Consider the following 13,841-nt stretch of genomic DNA (forward strand, 5'->3'; position numbering starts at 1 on the left):
TAGTTTAAACCAAAGATAGACACAAAATGCTGGAGTAACTCAGTGGGACAGGCTGCATCTCTGGATAGAAGGGATGGGTGACGTTTCGAGTCGAGACCCTTCTTCAGACTGACTTTCTAAAATGGTCTGTGAGGTTATGGCCTGGTGCTCATCTGTGGGGTCATGGTCTAAGGATAAGTAGGAGGAGGTGTCCGAGAGCTGGCATCTGGCCTCAGTGCGGTAAAAGTCAGCTCGCACTTCCCTTGTCGGCGTTTTTGAAGAATGGTCTTGACCCGAATCGTCACCCATTCCTTCTATCCAATTGTGTCAATTGAGTCCTTTATTGTTGGCCTGCATAATTAGAGAGCGAGTTGTGTATTAATAACAATGTTAATCTTACTGGTGAGTTGTTAATGTGCAGCTGAAGCAAATTTGGCTGTTTTGATATCATGCTGGAATATAAACCACGCTACCTAACGTTTTGAACCTTGCGAACCATAGCAGTCGTAATATAATGCGCGTAATTTTTCAGAATTTCACAAAATTCTGGACTTGATTGTCAACGAGTCGACGATCACCCTTTTGAATCAAGCACGTTCAATCTTCATGCCCCACCCATGCTCATTTAGTTCTTTATCTTAAAGAAAATTTAGATTTAATAACACGTTTGTGAAGAGTTGGATTTTTTAAAATCTGCTGTTTTAACTTTCATGTGGAATTAATCAAGATGTTGAAAAAAGCCTATTCAACAATTGCATTTTTTTTTAACGAGTTCAGAATATGTGAAGCATTCATTGGTATATTGAGCTGCAGATAGAATATGGTAATTTCAGCTACACGTTGTTCATTGGCTGGACGGTTATCAGTTGTGAGGGGAACTAGACTGTTATTGGTGTAGGAATGTAACTGGAAGACAGAGTGCTGGAAGGCTGCATCAGAATCTCTCCACGGTTCTATGTGAGAAAAATCTGCATTGCATTTGCTCCATGGTGTGAGTGCTGCAGAAACTCCAGGACTGGGCAACGCATCTCAAATACTCGCCAGCGCAAGAAGTGCGTGCACAATTCTGGGATCCCGTGGCTTTGCTGAAGTGGCATCAACAGGAATTTTGTTGTCTGGTCCATTCTTGATCTTCCTTTGTGACTGCTTCACACAGCCAGTCGTCTGTGCCCTGTGACCGGCAGCCAGCTATTTACAGGCAAGTCTCAGCTGTGACTATCTCAGCCAGGTGTGCTATCCTCTTAGTCCCTATTTTACTCTTCATTACTGTGTATACTTTGTGTTTTATACAAGCATGGAGCATACTATTTATTCTATTTGCTTTTAACCCGTTAAGTCTTCAAGCCAGATGATTCTCATAAATGATTCAGTGATTCTGTTGCTGTGGTTTTGGCCATTAGAGTTCACTAGACTCAGCTATCTTAATATTACTGCCCCGTGGCTGTTCATATGTCACCATTCTATTGTTTGAAAGGAGGACGACAGCACATTTGGTAATTGGAAGAGGCGAGGTTGCAGTTCTGCCCTTTCGTTATTAACCTTTCATCATATTTAAACTGCAGAGATGAGCCCAGGAGACCTGCTTGTGTGCAATATCTTTGCAGAAAGTCAAAGCTTTTTTTTATCACAAAGACCACAAAGCAGTAATCCCTCGGTGTTCAAATGCTATGACTGCAGAATGCTGCTGATCCATCTGAAGGAATCGGTGCATGCCCTCAGTCAGTGCTGCATTAGTCTGCAGAATAGACTAGCCCCATTGCCTCTCATACAGTTGTGCACTCTGTGTTCTCTGTGTTCACCAATCATTTTTGCACATACACATCCTTGTTGCACTGTTAATTAGTCCTTTGACACTATTTGGAAAGCTAGCTTTCTAGTGTGAAGAATTTCTTAGCTGGAAGCTAGTATTCTAAATAACAAAGCTGAAGTTAGCAGCTTTACATTGGGTTTTTTTTCATACAAGAGATTCTTGTAAACTATAGCTGCGTGGCAAACCTATTTAATCATTGTCAGATGCAGCATGGAAACAGGCCCTTCATCCCACCAAGTCCACGCTGACCATCCATCATCCCAACACGAGTTCAATGTTATCCCACTTTCTCATCAGCTCCCTCCACAATTTACAAACCTGCACATCTTTGGGATGTGGGAGGAAACTGGAGCACCTGGAGGAAATCTGCGCGGTCACTGGGAGAACGCGCAAACTCCACACGGACAGCCCCCAAGGTCAGGATCATACCCTGGTCTCTGGCGCAGTGGGGCAGCAGCTCTACCAGCTGCGCCACTGTGCTGCTAAACAGTTTCTGAGCCTTCTTCCAAATGCTTTAGGCTTGGACTCTATTAAATATGCAGATATAGGATTCATTCTTTCATTGAAACAAATACTTAAATCTGTGGAGAAACTAAAGTTTTGCAATAAATTTGCTTTGTTATTGCTTCAGATTTGACGCCCGAGTCCAGAAGTCTTGCCTGTCTTTGAAAGTATGAAAATGTTACAAGCTACTCATGTTACCCTGGCACTCTACTCTGATTAATGTGTAGGAAGAAACCACAGATGCTGGTTTAAAATGAAGAAAGACACAAAATGCTGGAGTAATTCTGCAGGACAGGCAGCAAATCTGGAGAGAAGGAATGGGTGACGTTTCGGGCCGGGACCATTCTTCAGGTCTCAACCCGAAACGTCACCCACTCCTTCTCACCAGAGATGCTGCCTGTCCCGCTGAGTTACTCCAGCATTTTGTGTCTATCTACTATAATTAACAGGTTCCTTTCAATTATAAGCCTGAATTGTCTGCAACAAGTTACATTTTTTCTACCTGTGTTGAATAATTTTTAGTGATTTCTTAAATGGTGAATTTGAGGTCAGGATCTTTAACAATTCATGGCAATTGAACATTCATCCCAGTTTCTATTGCTCAGCTTGGCTGCTCGAGGTTTACTCATTTCTACGTATATCACATGCACCAAGTAGACAACGGAGCTCACTGCTGTGAGAATTTGAAAAAAATGTATAGTGGATATTTATGTTTGAATTTTTAATCTGGCATTCGTCACAATACACTGGTGGGATGTGGCAGTGTGTAGCTCTGCTAAACAAAATGGCAGGATGTTTGGTTATACTGGCAGCATGTCCAATCTCAGCCAGCGTTATTGGGTTGGCACTGAATATGTGATGACGATAAATTAGGGATTGGTGGGTGAGACGAGTTGCATTTGGGCTCCGTAATGTGTCACCGTGTCGTTACAGCAGAGATGACAGTAATTTGACCCATGAAGTCCGTGCCAACTTGTATCAAGCAATCCAGTCAATCTCATATTTCCTCTATCCCCATAGCTTTGCTTTTATTTCCTTTGAGTATATCCAATTTCCTTTTGGAAACCCTTCTCTCTGTTCTCCCTCCCTTGTCACCAGAGGGATGCAGTGCATTGTTTCATCAATAAATATAATTCATCTTGGAATTTGATTTAAGAGAGAGTTAGATAGAGCTCTAGGGGCTAGTGGAGTCAAGGGATATGGGGAGAAGGCAGGCACGGGTTATTGATAGGGGACGATCAGCCATGATCAGAATGAATGGCGGTGTTGGCTCGAAGGGCCGAATGGCCTCCTGCAGGTATTTTCTATGTTTCTATGTAATTCTTATTTGTTCAGAACCTTAAATCTGTGTCCCTGCTGGATCTTACACTATTAGTAGGTATGTTGCAAAGCCTACCCTGAAGCGTCGTTGAAGATCTGCCGCTGAGGTTGTGCGCGATTTTGGCGCCGTTTAGAGGGGGCGGGTTTAAAACGCGATTTTCTCTAAGCTGTTCCAATCGAAAATGTTCAGCCTAGTTAATTATTAACGAAAAATCGCTGATAGACCCCGTCGCAAAAGCTATTATTAGGTTTAAAGGCCTTGAATAATAGTTATAGTAGTTTAAAAATCAATCTTTAAACCCGCGACCGTCAGCAACCGCAGGGTCTCATAAAGAAAATAGCAGAAGGTAGGTTGTATATTTTTACATTCAAAAGGGCTTCTAAAGATCCCTTTATACAAAATTTAATATTGCGAGTAGCTCAATTTGGGCCCATTATATCGCGCAGTATTTTTCTCGGCATTTGAGGCACAAATCTACCGCAATGTGAACGTTCTAAACCAGCGCGTTCCACAGGGACCCACTGGAAAGCTGATTTAAATGGGCATTTATTTACAGCAATTGAACACTAAATTCCTTCCATTTGGCCTATAAATTAATGTAAATGAGATTTAAAAATCATGTTTTATTGTGAATTATTTGTGAATATTATTTGGACATTTAGGCTATTTAAAAATGTTAATCATTTATTAAGAAATGGATAGGTGTTTAGATCTAGTCATTGAAGTCTGAAATTAGCTACAATTAGGTAACTAACTAATTATATGCTTTAATTTCAGGTCATCCAAGTAAGATTATTTTATATTTGTTTCAGAATGCTTCAATCTATGATAACTGAAAATTTCATTCAGTTCTCTTAATTTTTAAGAAAGTTATGGGCTTTTGACTGTTCACGATCACAGCTTTTTTGTTATGTCCATAGAAAGTCAATAGGGAACAAGATGCTCATTTCCCAGTATGAAAATGGCCATAACTTTTTAAATACTTGAGATATGAAAGTGAATTAGGTGTCAAATTAAACTTATTTTTATGCTTTATCTGATGGGATAAGTTACAGACTTGATTTTTAAAATCTCAAAATTTTGTAACATTGCTACTATTAGCTCACAGGAATAACCACCTTTGTATAATTACAGTAATATACCACAGAAACAGGCCGTTTAGCCCAACTCATCCATGCCGCCCAAGATTTCTATCTATACTATATGTCCCATATCCCTCTCAACCTTTCATGTCCATTGACTGTTTAAATGTTACTGCACCTGCCTCAATCACTCCCTCTGGCAGCTCATTCAATGTATGTACCACCGGGCGTAGTGGTAAAGTTGCTTTATAATGCTTTCAGCGCCAGAAATGCAGGTTCGATCCTCACTACGGGTGCTGTCCTAAAAAATTGAGATCTTATTTTGTTGATGGGCAACTTGGATTCAAAGGGATTGGGTTATTGAGACTTAATCCCAGCCCTGAAATGAACATCAGGTTTTGCAGGTACAATTGCTAGAGCAGGTGTTATGTGAAGCTCAACGTGTTACCTTGGTTAATATGGTACCAATATCATGAATATTCTGCATCAGCTTCATGCAGTTACTAGCGTGAGGAAAGTCATTGGTGGCTAGGGAATAGTTTTTGAGTCATGGGTTAGAGGCAATGATTTGCCTTCCTGGTATGCACATTGTTTATGAGAATGTAGGACTCAAAATGGTTATAAAATTGGACAAAAACCAGAGACTGGTAAAAGCCAATGCAAGTCAGTTATATTAATTGTATGCGGCAAAGATGTGTGTGAATAAAGGAGAAAATGCTACAGTAGAAAAGTGCAAGTTGTAAAGTTCAGTTCATGTTGCATTTTGGTATGTAACCATGGACCATTAAACCCATATTCTAGATTTCTTGATAGATTCTTGAAGGTAGGCCTGCTCGGTGGAGTTAAATTTACATTTCAGTTCTTCACCTGCAATACATTAATTAGCCTTGTAATCTCAAAGTGCAGACCCTTTGAAAACCTGTATCTTTATGGCAAAAATGGTTCAGAATTGCAAATGAATAGTGTATTTCCTATGTCATGATGTTTGATTTCAAGAGGAAAACTTAAAATCTGCTAATGTTTTTGAACGCAAGTATTATATTTGTAGGTGAGAGCTGCATTTTGTCAATCACTCGATAGACTAAAGACCCGGTCCCACTTTCCCAAGTTGGTCACAAACTCTCCCGAGTTTTCCTCTTGATTCGAACTCGGATAATTACAGTAATAGCCATTCGTAGGTACTCGGGGCTATTTTTTTTACTCGTGGACATTTTTCAACATGTTGAAAAGTCCCGACTTACCTGATGCCCAGAGTTCCTACGACTGGCTTTACAAGCCACTACAAAGCATCTACGGGCTCGCTACGGACATTCCCCGAGTTCGAATCAAGGGGAAAACTCGGGTGAATTCATGAGTAACTCGGGAAAATGGGACAGGGCCTTAAAGGTTTTAGCTAATCTTCTGTATTGAAAGAACTTGTGAATCCTCCAGGTGCATGTGGTTCAGCAAAATAATCAAATTTGCACTGGAATGAGAACTGATCTTGTATAAAATAAAGTTCTTTGATCTGATCAAGAGTCACGTACTCTTGATCAATTATACAGAGTCCTCAACCTGGTTTTCATTTTGCATCCATGCTACATTTCAATTTTGATTTGCGTCATCAAAACAGATTACGATGTGCATGTATGACATCCTTCAACTTAAATATTATTTGTAATTATCTTAGTTTAGAGATCTTGTTGTTCGTCCTTCGTAGTCAAAGAAGACCTTGACTTCAGTGTTTTTGTTTGTGGGTCCAGAGGTGACTGGTGAGACCGATCAGGGCCTGGAAGGCTCGCCCACATATGGGACAGTTGGGTTGGTGCTGCAGTAGAAGTTGAAGTGGCTCGAGCCTTGCGCGCGCCATTTAGAGATACAGCGTGAAACAGGCCCTTCGGCTCACCGAGTCCGCACCAACCAGCGATCGCCCCGTAAACTAGCACTATCCTACAAACTAGGGAAAATTTACACTTACACCAAGCCAATTTACCTATAAACCTGTACCTTTGGAGTGTGGGAGGAAACCGGAGATCTCAGAGAAAACCCACGGGGAGAACGTACAAACTCCATACAGACAGCACCCGTAGTCTGGATCGAACCCGGGTCTCAGGTGCTGCACCGTGCCGCTTGTCTTTTCATATCCAAACGCCTCAGAACTGCACAGGTTATCTTGCCGATTAGTTACCTTCTGCCAACATTTTCCCACAAGCAAATGTAAAGGAACAGGCCAATTAATCTATTCATTTGGTAGTCTCATTTAAACTTAATGTTTGTCCCATAGCCTCTAAACAATTTAGGAGCTGTTAATGGTCTGTAGAGCCCTTCAATTTATCTTTAGGTTTGGGTTAATTATTACCACGTGTACCAGGGTATAATGAAAAGGTTTTGTTTCTATGCTATCCGAACAAATCAGATAATACTTTGCATGAATACAATCGAGCCGAACGCAAGCCAACAGAACAGAGTGAAGGGAAAAGAAGATAGACACAAAATGCTGGAGTAACTCAGAGTGAAGAAGGGTCTCGACCCGAAACGTCACGCATTCCTTCTCTCCAGAGATGCTGCCTGTCCCGCTGAGTTACTCCAGAATTTTGTGTGTCTCTGCAGAATGTTGGAGTTCCCGATGTTGGGGAAGTCCAGAAGCAGGGGTCACAGTGTAATAATAAGTGGTAGGCCATTTAGGACTGAGATGAGGAAAAACGTTTTCACCCAGTGAGTTGTGAATCTGTGGAATTCTCTGCCACAGAAAGCAGTGGAGGCCAATTCACTGGATGCTTTCAAGAGAAAGTTAGATACAACTCTTAGGACTAACGGAGTCAAAGGATATGGGGAGAAAGCAGGAACGGGGTACTATTTTGAATGATCAGCCATGATCATGTTGAATGGCGGGTGCTGGCTTGAAGGGCCAAATGTCCTAATCCTGCACCTATTTTCTATGTTTCTATATAATTTACAGCTCTTTAGTATATTTCCAGAGAAAAGGCTCAATGTCTGCAATGAGGTAGGTTGGAAAATCAGAACTGTACCCATGCATATAGAAGGATTATTCCATGAACAAGGATAGCAGAGGAGAGGAAGATGATCCTGAGTCCAATGGGAGCAGGGAGAAGGAATGACTGGGATGGGAAAGGTCTTTGATTATGTTGCTTTCTATCCTGAGACTGTATGAAGTATAGATGGAGTCAATGGTGGGAAGTCTGGTCTGTGCGATGGATTGGGCTACATCCACATCCACTGCTCTGCAACTTCTGAATTAAAAAATGTGATTAAATAGAAGCAAATTCCTTTTCTCAAACACATTTATCCCATCTCCCGCCCTCTGTACAGGCAGTCCCTGGGTTATGGGAGAGACCCGATCCTGGGAACTGCCCAGAAGCACAGCCAGAAACGTCTGTTTTCCATAGCTACCATATTGCATCACTCTGCACTTGCTATAAATATCATTTCATTGCATAATTACCAAAGCTATCCACTATTAAACTAATGAAATATATACTGTATCCACTGAATGAATACCATGAAATATTATTATTACTAGCTTGACAAATGCTTTCAGAATGTATGGGAGAATTTGCAAAATATATGGGAGTCTGACATCCATAAGTCAGAGCATTTGTAACCATAGGCCCCCTGTAGTTTAAATAATTTGTTTGCTATATTTTGGATGTGTTGGAGAGTGAGGCGGGGGTAAGGAAGCGTTAATGTTTTTGGAGACAATATGGAAGAATTTTATTATCTGGCGTTGCTCTATGTGTGCACATTCGCATCCAAACAATTTTTATGAATATACATTTAATGAGGTATAAAGAACCTGGGTGCTGTTGTTAATAATGTATGTTAAGGACCTGATTACCACGATTCATTTCCTGTGCAATGCAGACCACTTAAAACTGCTGGAGATCTTAATTATGAAAGAATCCATTTCAGTGCTGTGAGTTACTTGTACCCTGTACCAGTAAACTTTAGTGAAGTGAACATTTGGTGCTGAGCTGGCGTATATGAAAGAATATTGCTCTGTAACTGATATGGTTAAGCAGTGCAGTCCATGAATGGTGTGAATCTTCTGGTGATCTTGAATTTCCTTTGTTCGCTTTATAAAGAATTTAAAGTTTTGCAGCCTGGTTAAGTGGGACAATAAAGCAAGACTCAATGAAATGAATGGCATTCCAACGAATGGTCAATAGGTTACTGCAGTGTAGTGCACAGCCTAGATATGAGCTACATCTAATAATCTTGATATTTGCATTTGTTTGAACGCTGACGTTTCTAGATGTGAACACATTCTCAGCTTTTAAATCTTTTATTTCAGTTTAATGTTTTTTCTCAAATGTTGCTTTTAACATCATTCTGAACACTTTTCTTTGTGTGAGCAAGAACCCGAGCAGAGGTATAGCTGTATATTAGAGAAGATTTTGCAATGAAAGGCCATTAATAGTAGTGTTTTTAATGTGGCTTCACCAGTACATATAAAGCACAAGATTTATCATCGTCATACAGTATGGAAGTGGAACTTGTCCATGCCGACTAAGATGCTCCATCTAAGCCAATCCCATTTACCCTTGTCTCGCCCACATTCCTCTAAACCTATCCTTGTCACCAAGATTAAGGGTGAATGGAAGCATGCCCCAAAACTACTTTTAAGGAGGAAGAAACATTTAGGGCAGAATTTCAGAATATTTGCTAGGCACATATTGGGCGGCACGGTGGAATAGTGGTAGAGCCTTATGAACATCGATTAAAATGTTTAAACTTAAAATGTTTACATAATGACTGATCAGGGTTAATTTGCTCATCACCTCATGGGTTGGCATTGTTGTATCACGTGCTGAATCATTGCAGTCTCATGTTCAATAGAATTGGTGAAAATTGATTTTGATGAAATCTAGTCGTATAAAAATCCCCAAACTGCAGCAATCAGCAGTTTTAAATCCGTACTGACCCCCTTCTGGGCATTAGTCAAGAATGTTCTATCGTCATGTGCCAAAACGTAACATTGAAATTCTTTCTTGCCGCTGCACAACAGGACTGTAAACACAATACTCAATAGCTAATATAATAAACAAACATAATAAGGTTCAATAAAAGAAACCCAATATAGTACAAAAACACAAAGCTCAAAGTCCCTAATGCAATCAAGACAGTTTGGAGTTTATTTGGAGTTGGTCGTGTTCAATTGCATTAAAACAATGGTATCAAATCTTCGGTTATAATGTTTTGCTCAGCATGCACATCATTCCCAAATGCTGTACTTCAAGAGTTCTCAAAATTATTTCAAATTCCATTTGCTGATTGTGAGATTTGACCCGAGATGAGAATTTTCTTCTGTGTGCTGTTGTGATGCTCTGGGTTTGTCATGGGGAAAATGTAAAATGGGGAACAATAAAGTGAATGCATTTATATTCACTTGCCTTTGTGCCTTTACACTATGCCTGTCCCTGGTTTGGTTTGGTTGCTGTGCAGATCTGTATGGGAAGTTTAAAATTGCATGAAAGAGGCCATGATGGTTTTTTCTCTTGAACTGATGCTGGATAGGTGGGGTGGATAGATTATTGCACAACGTTTTGAGATAAATATACTATTTTTCTACACTTGAGTAAAACGATATTTCGCTGTTTTTCATCACAATCTTGTTTCTGAGGCTTGAGTATTCTAGGCTTAGGGTTAAACAAACAGTATTAATAAATACACCAGATGGTACCACCTCAGTGTTTTAACAAGCTCAGATTAATGAGCTTTAAATACTTGATCTGTACCAACAATTTCTGAACACTTTATATAAACAATTGATTACTACTTTCATTCAATAAGATAAACCGGTCTGAATATCCAGTTAGGTTATAACAGAGCTAGGCCTTTGGACCCTTTGAGCGCCTCTGCTAATCAATAGCTTTGTGGCTGATTCCACATTTCATAGCATGTTCCATGCTCTCTCCATAATCCTTGAAGTCTTTTGCTCGAAATATATTGATCTCTAATGTTAAAGAAAGAACTGCAGATGCTGGAAAAATCGATGGTAGACAAAAATGCTGGAGGAACTCAGCGGGTGAGGCAGCATCTATGGAGAGAAGAAATGGGCGACGTTTTCAGGTCTAGGATCTCGAGCCGAAAACGTTGCCTATTTCTTCTCTCCATAGATGCTGTCTCACCCACTAAGTTCCCCTAGCATTTTTGTCTACCTTTGATCTCTAATGTATTCAGAGACATGTGGTGCAGTGGTAAAGTTGCTGCCTTACAGTGCCAGAGACCCGGGTTCGATCCTGACTACGGGTGCTGTCAGTACAGAGTTTGTGCGTTCTCCCCGTGACCTGCGTGGGTTTTCTCCAGGATCCCCGATGTCCTCCCACACTCCCAAGACGTACAGCAATTGGCTTGGTATAATTATAAATTGTCCTTACTGTGTAGGATAGTGTTAATGTTCACGGATCACTGGTTGGCGTTATTTCAGCGGGCCGAAGGACCTGCTTCCAAATAAACTAAACCAAACATGACCTCTGTACACTTTGTGGTAACAAATTCCACAGCGTCACCACACTATGCATGAGTAAATTTCTGCATCTCAGCAACCGATACAATCTACGAAATTCCAGTGGCTACAAACCTAATTGTCCTAATCTCTTCTCGAATGACTATCTCAGGATCAGTCTGCACCTTTGCTGTATTTCTGTGCAGCAAATAACTTGGAAAGAGTCCAAACTGTGCACATAATTCCAAGTATGAAACTGCAAGTTTAACGTAGAAATATAGAAACATAGAAAATAGGTGCAGGAGTAGGCCATTCGGCCCTTCGAGCCTGCACCGCCATTCAATATGATCATGGCTGATCATCCAACTCAGTATCCTGTACCTGCCTTCTCTCCATACCCCCACAAGGGCCACATCTAACTCCATCTTAAATATAGCCAATGAACTGGCCTCAACTACCTTCTGTGGCAGAGAATTCCAGAGATTCACCACTCTCTGTGTGAAAAATGTTTTTATCATCTCGGTCCTAAAAGATTTCTCCCTTATCCTTAAACTGTGATGTACTTGATATGTTGATGGAAATTGTACTTGATATAACTGAATTTTTGAATCTTTCAAATTAAAATGTTCTGTAGAATTTTAAGACATCATAAACTATCGGAAAAGCTTGGCACTGATGTATGGATATTTTTCTCAATATATGGCCAGTTGTCTTTTTCGAATAAAATCATTAAATCCGTTTCATTTTCTGCGATTTTACCATTTCCTGAAGCTATTTGCTGATTACAGTTAGTGGTGAGATTTTCTCCATATGGTCTAAAAGTTTGGAAATTGTTCCCCTGGTGATTTCTCTGAATGGTGTAGGCATCTGGAGCCGATGCAAGGACGGTGTTGCTTATCGCTGAGCTATACTGCTTCCATTTTCCAAACAGGTATAGCTAACAAATCTAACCCAAACTCCCCTGATGCACAAACGCTAGCTTCAGGTGATACAATTGAAGAGAAGAACAACTTGTAACCATAAAACAACTTTGGAAAAAATATTTCCTACCACTGCACTTGAACTTTGGTTTGCACAATTTCTACAGATTGTTGAAAAATGTACATGAAACTTTAAATATAATTGCTCATAACCACCGTCTTATTTTGTTTCTGTGATGCAGGTCTGATGGTACCTGGCAAGCGTTGAACCGTTGTGAGACTTTCCACCCACAGCAACCGTTGTCGAACTGCAACATGTCACAACCACAGGTAAAATGATTTCTCCTGGTCCAGTGCTCTTCTAGTTTTATTCTGCAGTTAAAAATTGGCATAGAAGGATTTTTGTGGGTGCAAATGTAAGACAGGACAAGGATACAAGTCTGGTCTTTGGTTAATGAGGTATGAACTGCCTTGTGACTTTTTTTTCCAAGTACAACCGTGCATGAAGGTAAAAGGCCATGTGAAGCACAGGCAGTATGTTAATTACCACTGAAAGCTTTCATCTGCATTAATTAATGCAAGGGATGCAGTTGTTCAATCTTATGGGAAACTATAGTGATGCATAATGTTTTCTAGTTCTCTATATAATCATCATACTCCTTCACCAATGTCTTTTAATCTGGGAAAAATAGCATGAGAAAATCAGCATTTTCCTGTGACACTTGCTAACTGATTGTTTTGTTTGATACTGGTTACAACTTGTACATTTTTGTTTGATCTATTTGTACTTTGCTGCTCACTGTTCCAGGTACTGACATGCTCAGTACTAACATCTATAAACCCTGGTGTTCATAATGTTGGAGAAAGGAGCTCCAGCTCCGGGTGCTTCGGTTTCCTCCCACATTCCAAAGACGTGCTGCTTTGCAGGTTAATTGGCTTCTGTAAATTTACCCTCGCGTGTAGGATAGAACTAATGCAGGCGTGAATGGTGGTCGGCGCAGTTGGTGAGATGAAGGGCCTGTTTCCATGCCCTATCTCTAAAAATAAAATAGGAGGCATAGAGTTATACAGCACGGGAACAGGCACCTTGACCAAGCTGCCCAGCTGAGCCAGTCCAAATCATCCCGTGTCCCTCCAAACCCCTCCTGTCAAATAATAATGAAAGTGGACCATTTTGTATAAAGTTACAGACAATTGCTTTCTAATAGCTCAACTGTTGTTGGGTCCCCTGCAGTGCACTCTTAGCAACAGGTAGACGCAAAAAAAAACTGGAGTAACTCAGCGGGACAGGCAGCATCTATGGAGAGAAGGAATGGGTGACATTTCAGTCTGAAGAAAGGTATCGACCCGAAACGTCACCAATTCCTTCTCTCCAGAGATGCTGCCAGTCCCGCTGAGTTACTCCAGCATTTTGTGTCTATCTTTGATTTAAACCAGCATCTGCACTCCCTACACTCTTATGGCCCTGTCCCACTGTACGAGTTCATTCAAGTGCTCTCCCGAGTTTAAAAAATAATCAAACTCGTGGTAAGCACCTAGAATGAACGTATCGGGTACGTCGGAGCTCGGGGACGTCTCTTAGAGGCTCATAACGCTAACAGCAGGTACTCGGGAAGACTCACTAATGGCAGGTAAGCACGGGAAGACTTGTGAAGATTTTTCAACATGTTCAAAAATGTCCACGAGAGCCCCGAGTACCGATGAGTGGCCATTACCGTAAATCTCCGAGTTCAAATCAGGGCAAACTCGGGGAGAACTCTTGAATGAACTCGTACAGTGG

The 13,841-nt window shown here is 40.8% G+C and overlaps 1 protein-coding gene across 4 annotated transcripts in view; it reads left to right on the forward strand.

Moving 5' to 3' along the window:
• Positions 1–13,841, forward strand: part of csk (C-terminal Src kinase) — a 100,437-nt gene that overhangs the window by 61,266 nt on the left and 25,330 nt on the right. For 3 of the 4 annotated variants that reach the window (XM_033015055.1, XM_033015056.1, XM_033015057.1), the window contains exon 4: positions 12,304–12,391. In XM_033015055.1, coding sequence (XP_032870946.1) covers positions 12,377–12,391 — 15 coding nt within the window. In that variant the 5' untranslated portion in view covers positions 12,304–12,376. Of the gene's footprint in view, positions 1–927; positions 1,178–12,303; positions 12,392–13,841 lie in introns of those variants that run through there. The other variant, XM_033015058.1, reaches the window with a different exon arrangement.

This window comes from Amblyraja radiata, chromosome X (assembly GCF_010909765.2).
Source record: "Amblyraja radiata isolate CabotCenter1 chromosome X, sAmbRad1.1.pri, whole genome shotgun sequence".
NCBI lineage: Eukaryota > Metazoa > Chordata > Chondrichthyes > Rajiformes > Rajidae > Amblyraja > Amblyraja radiata.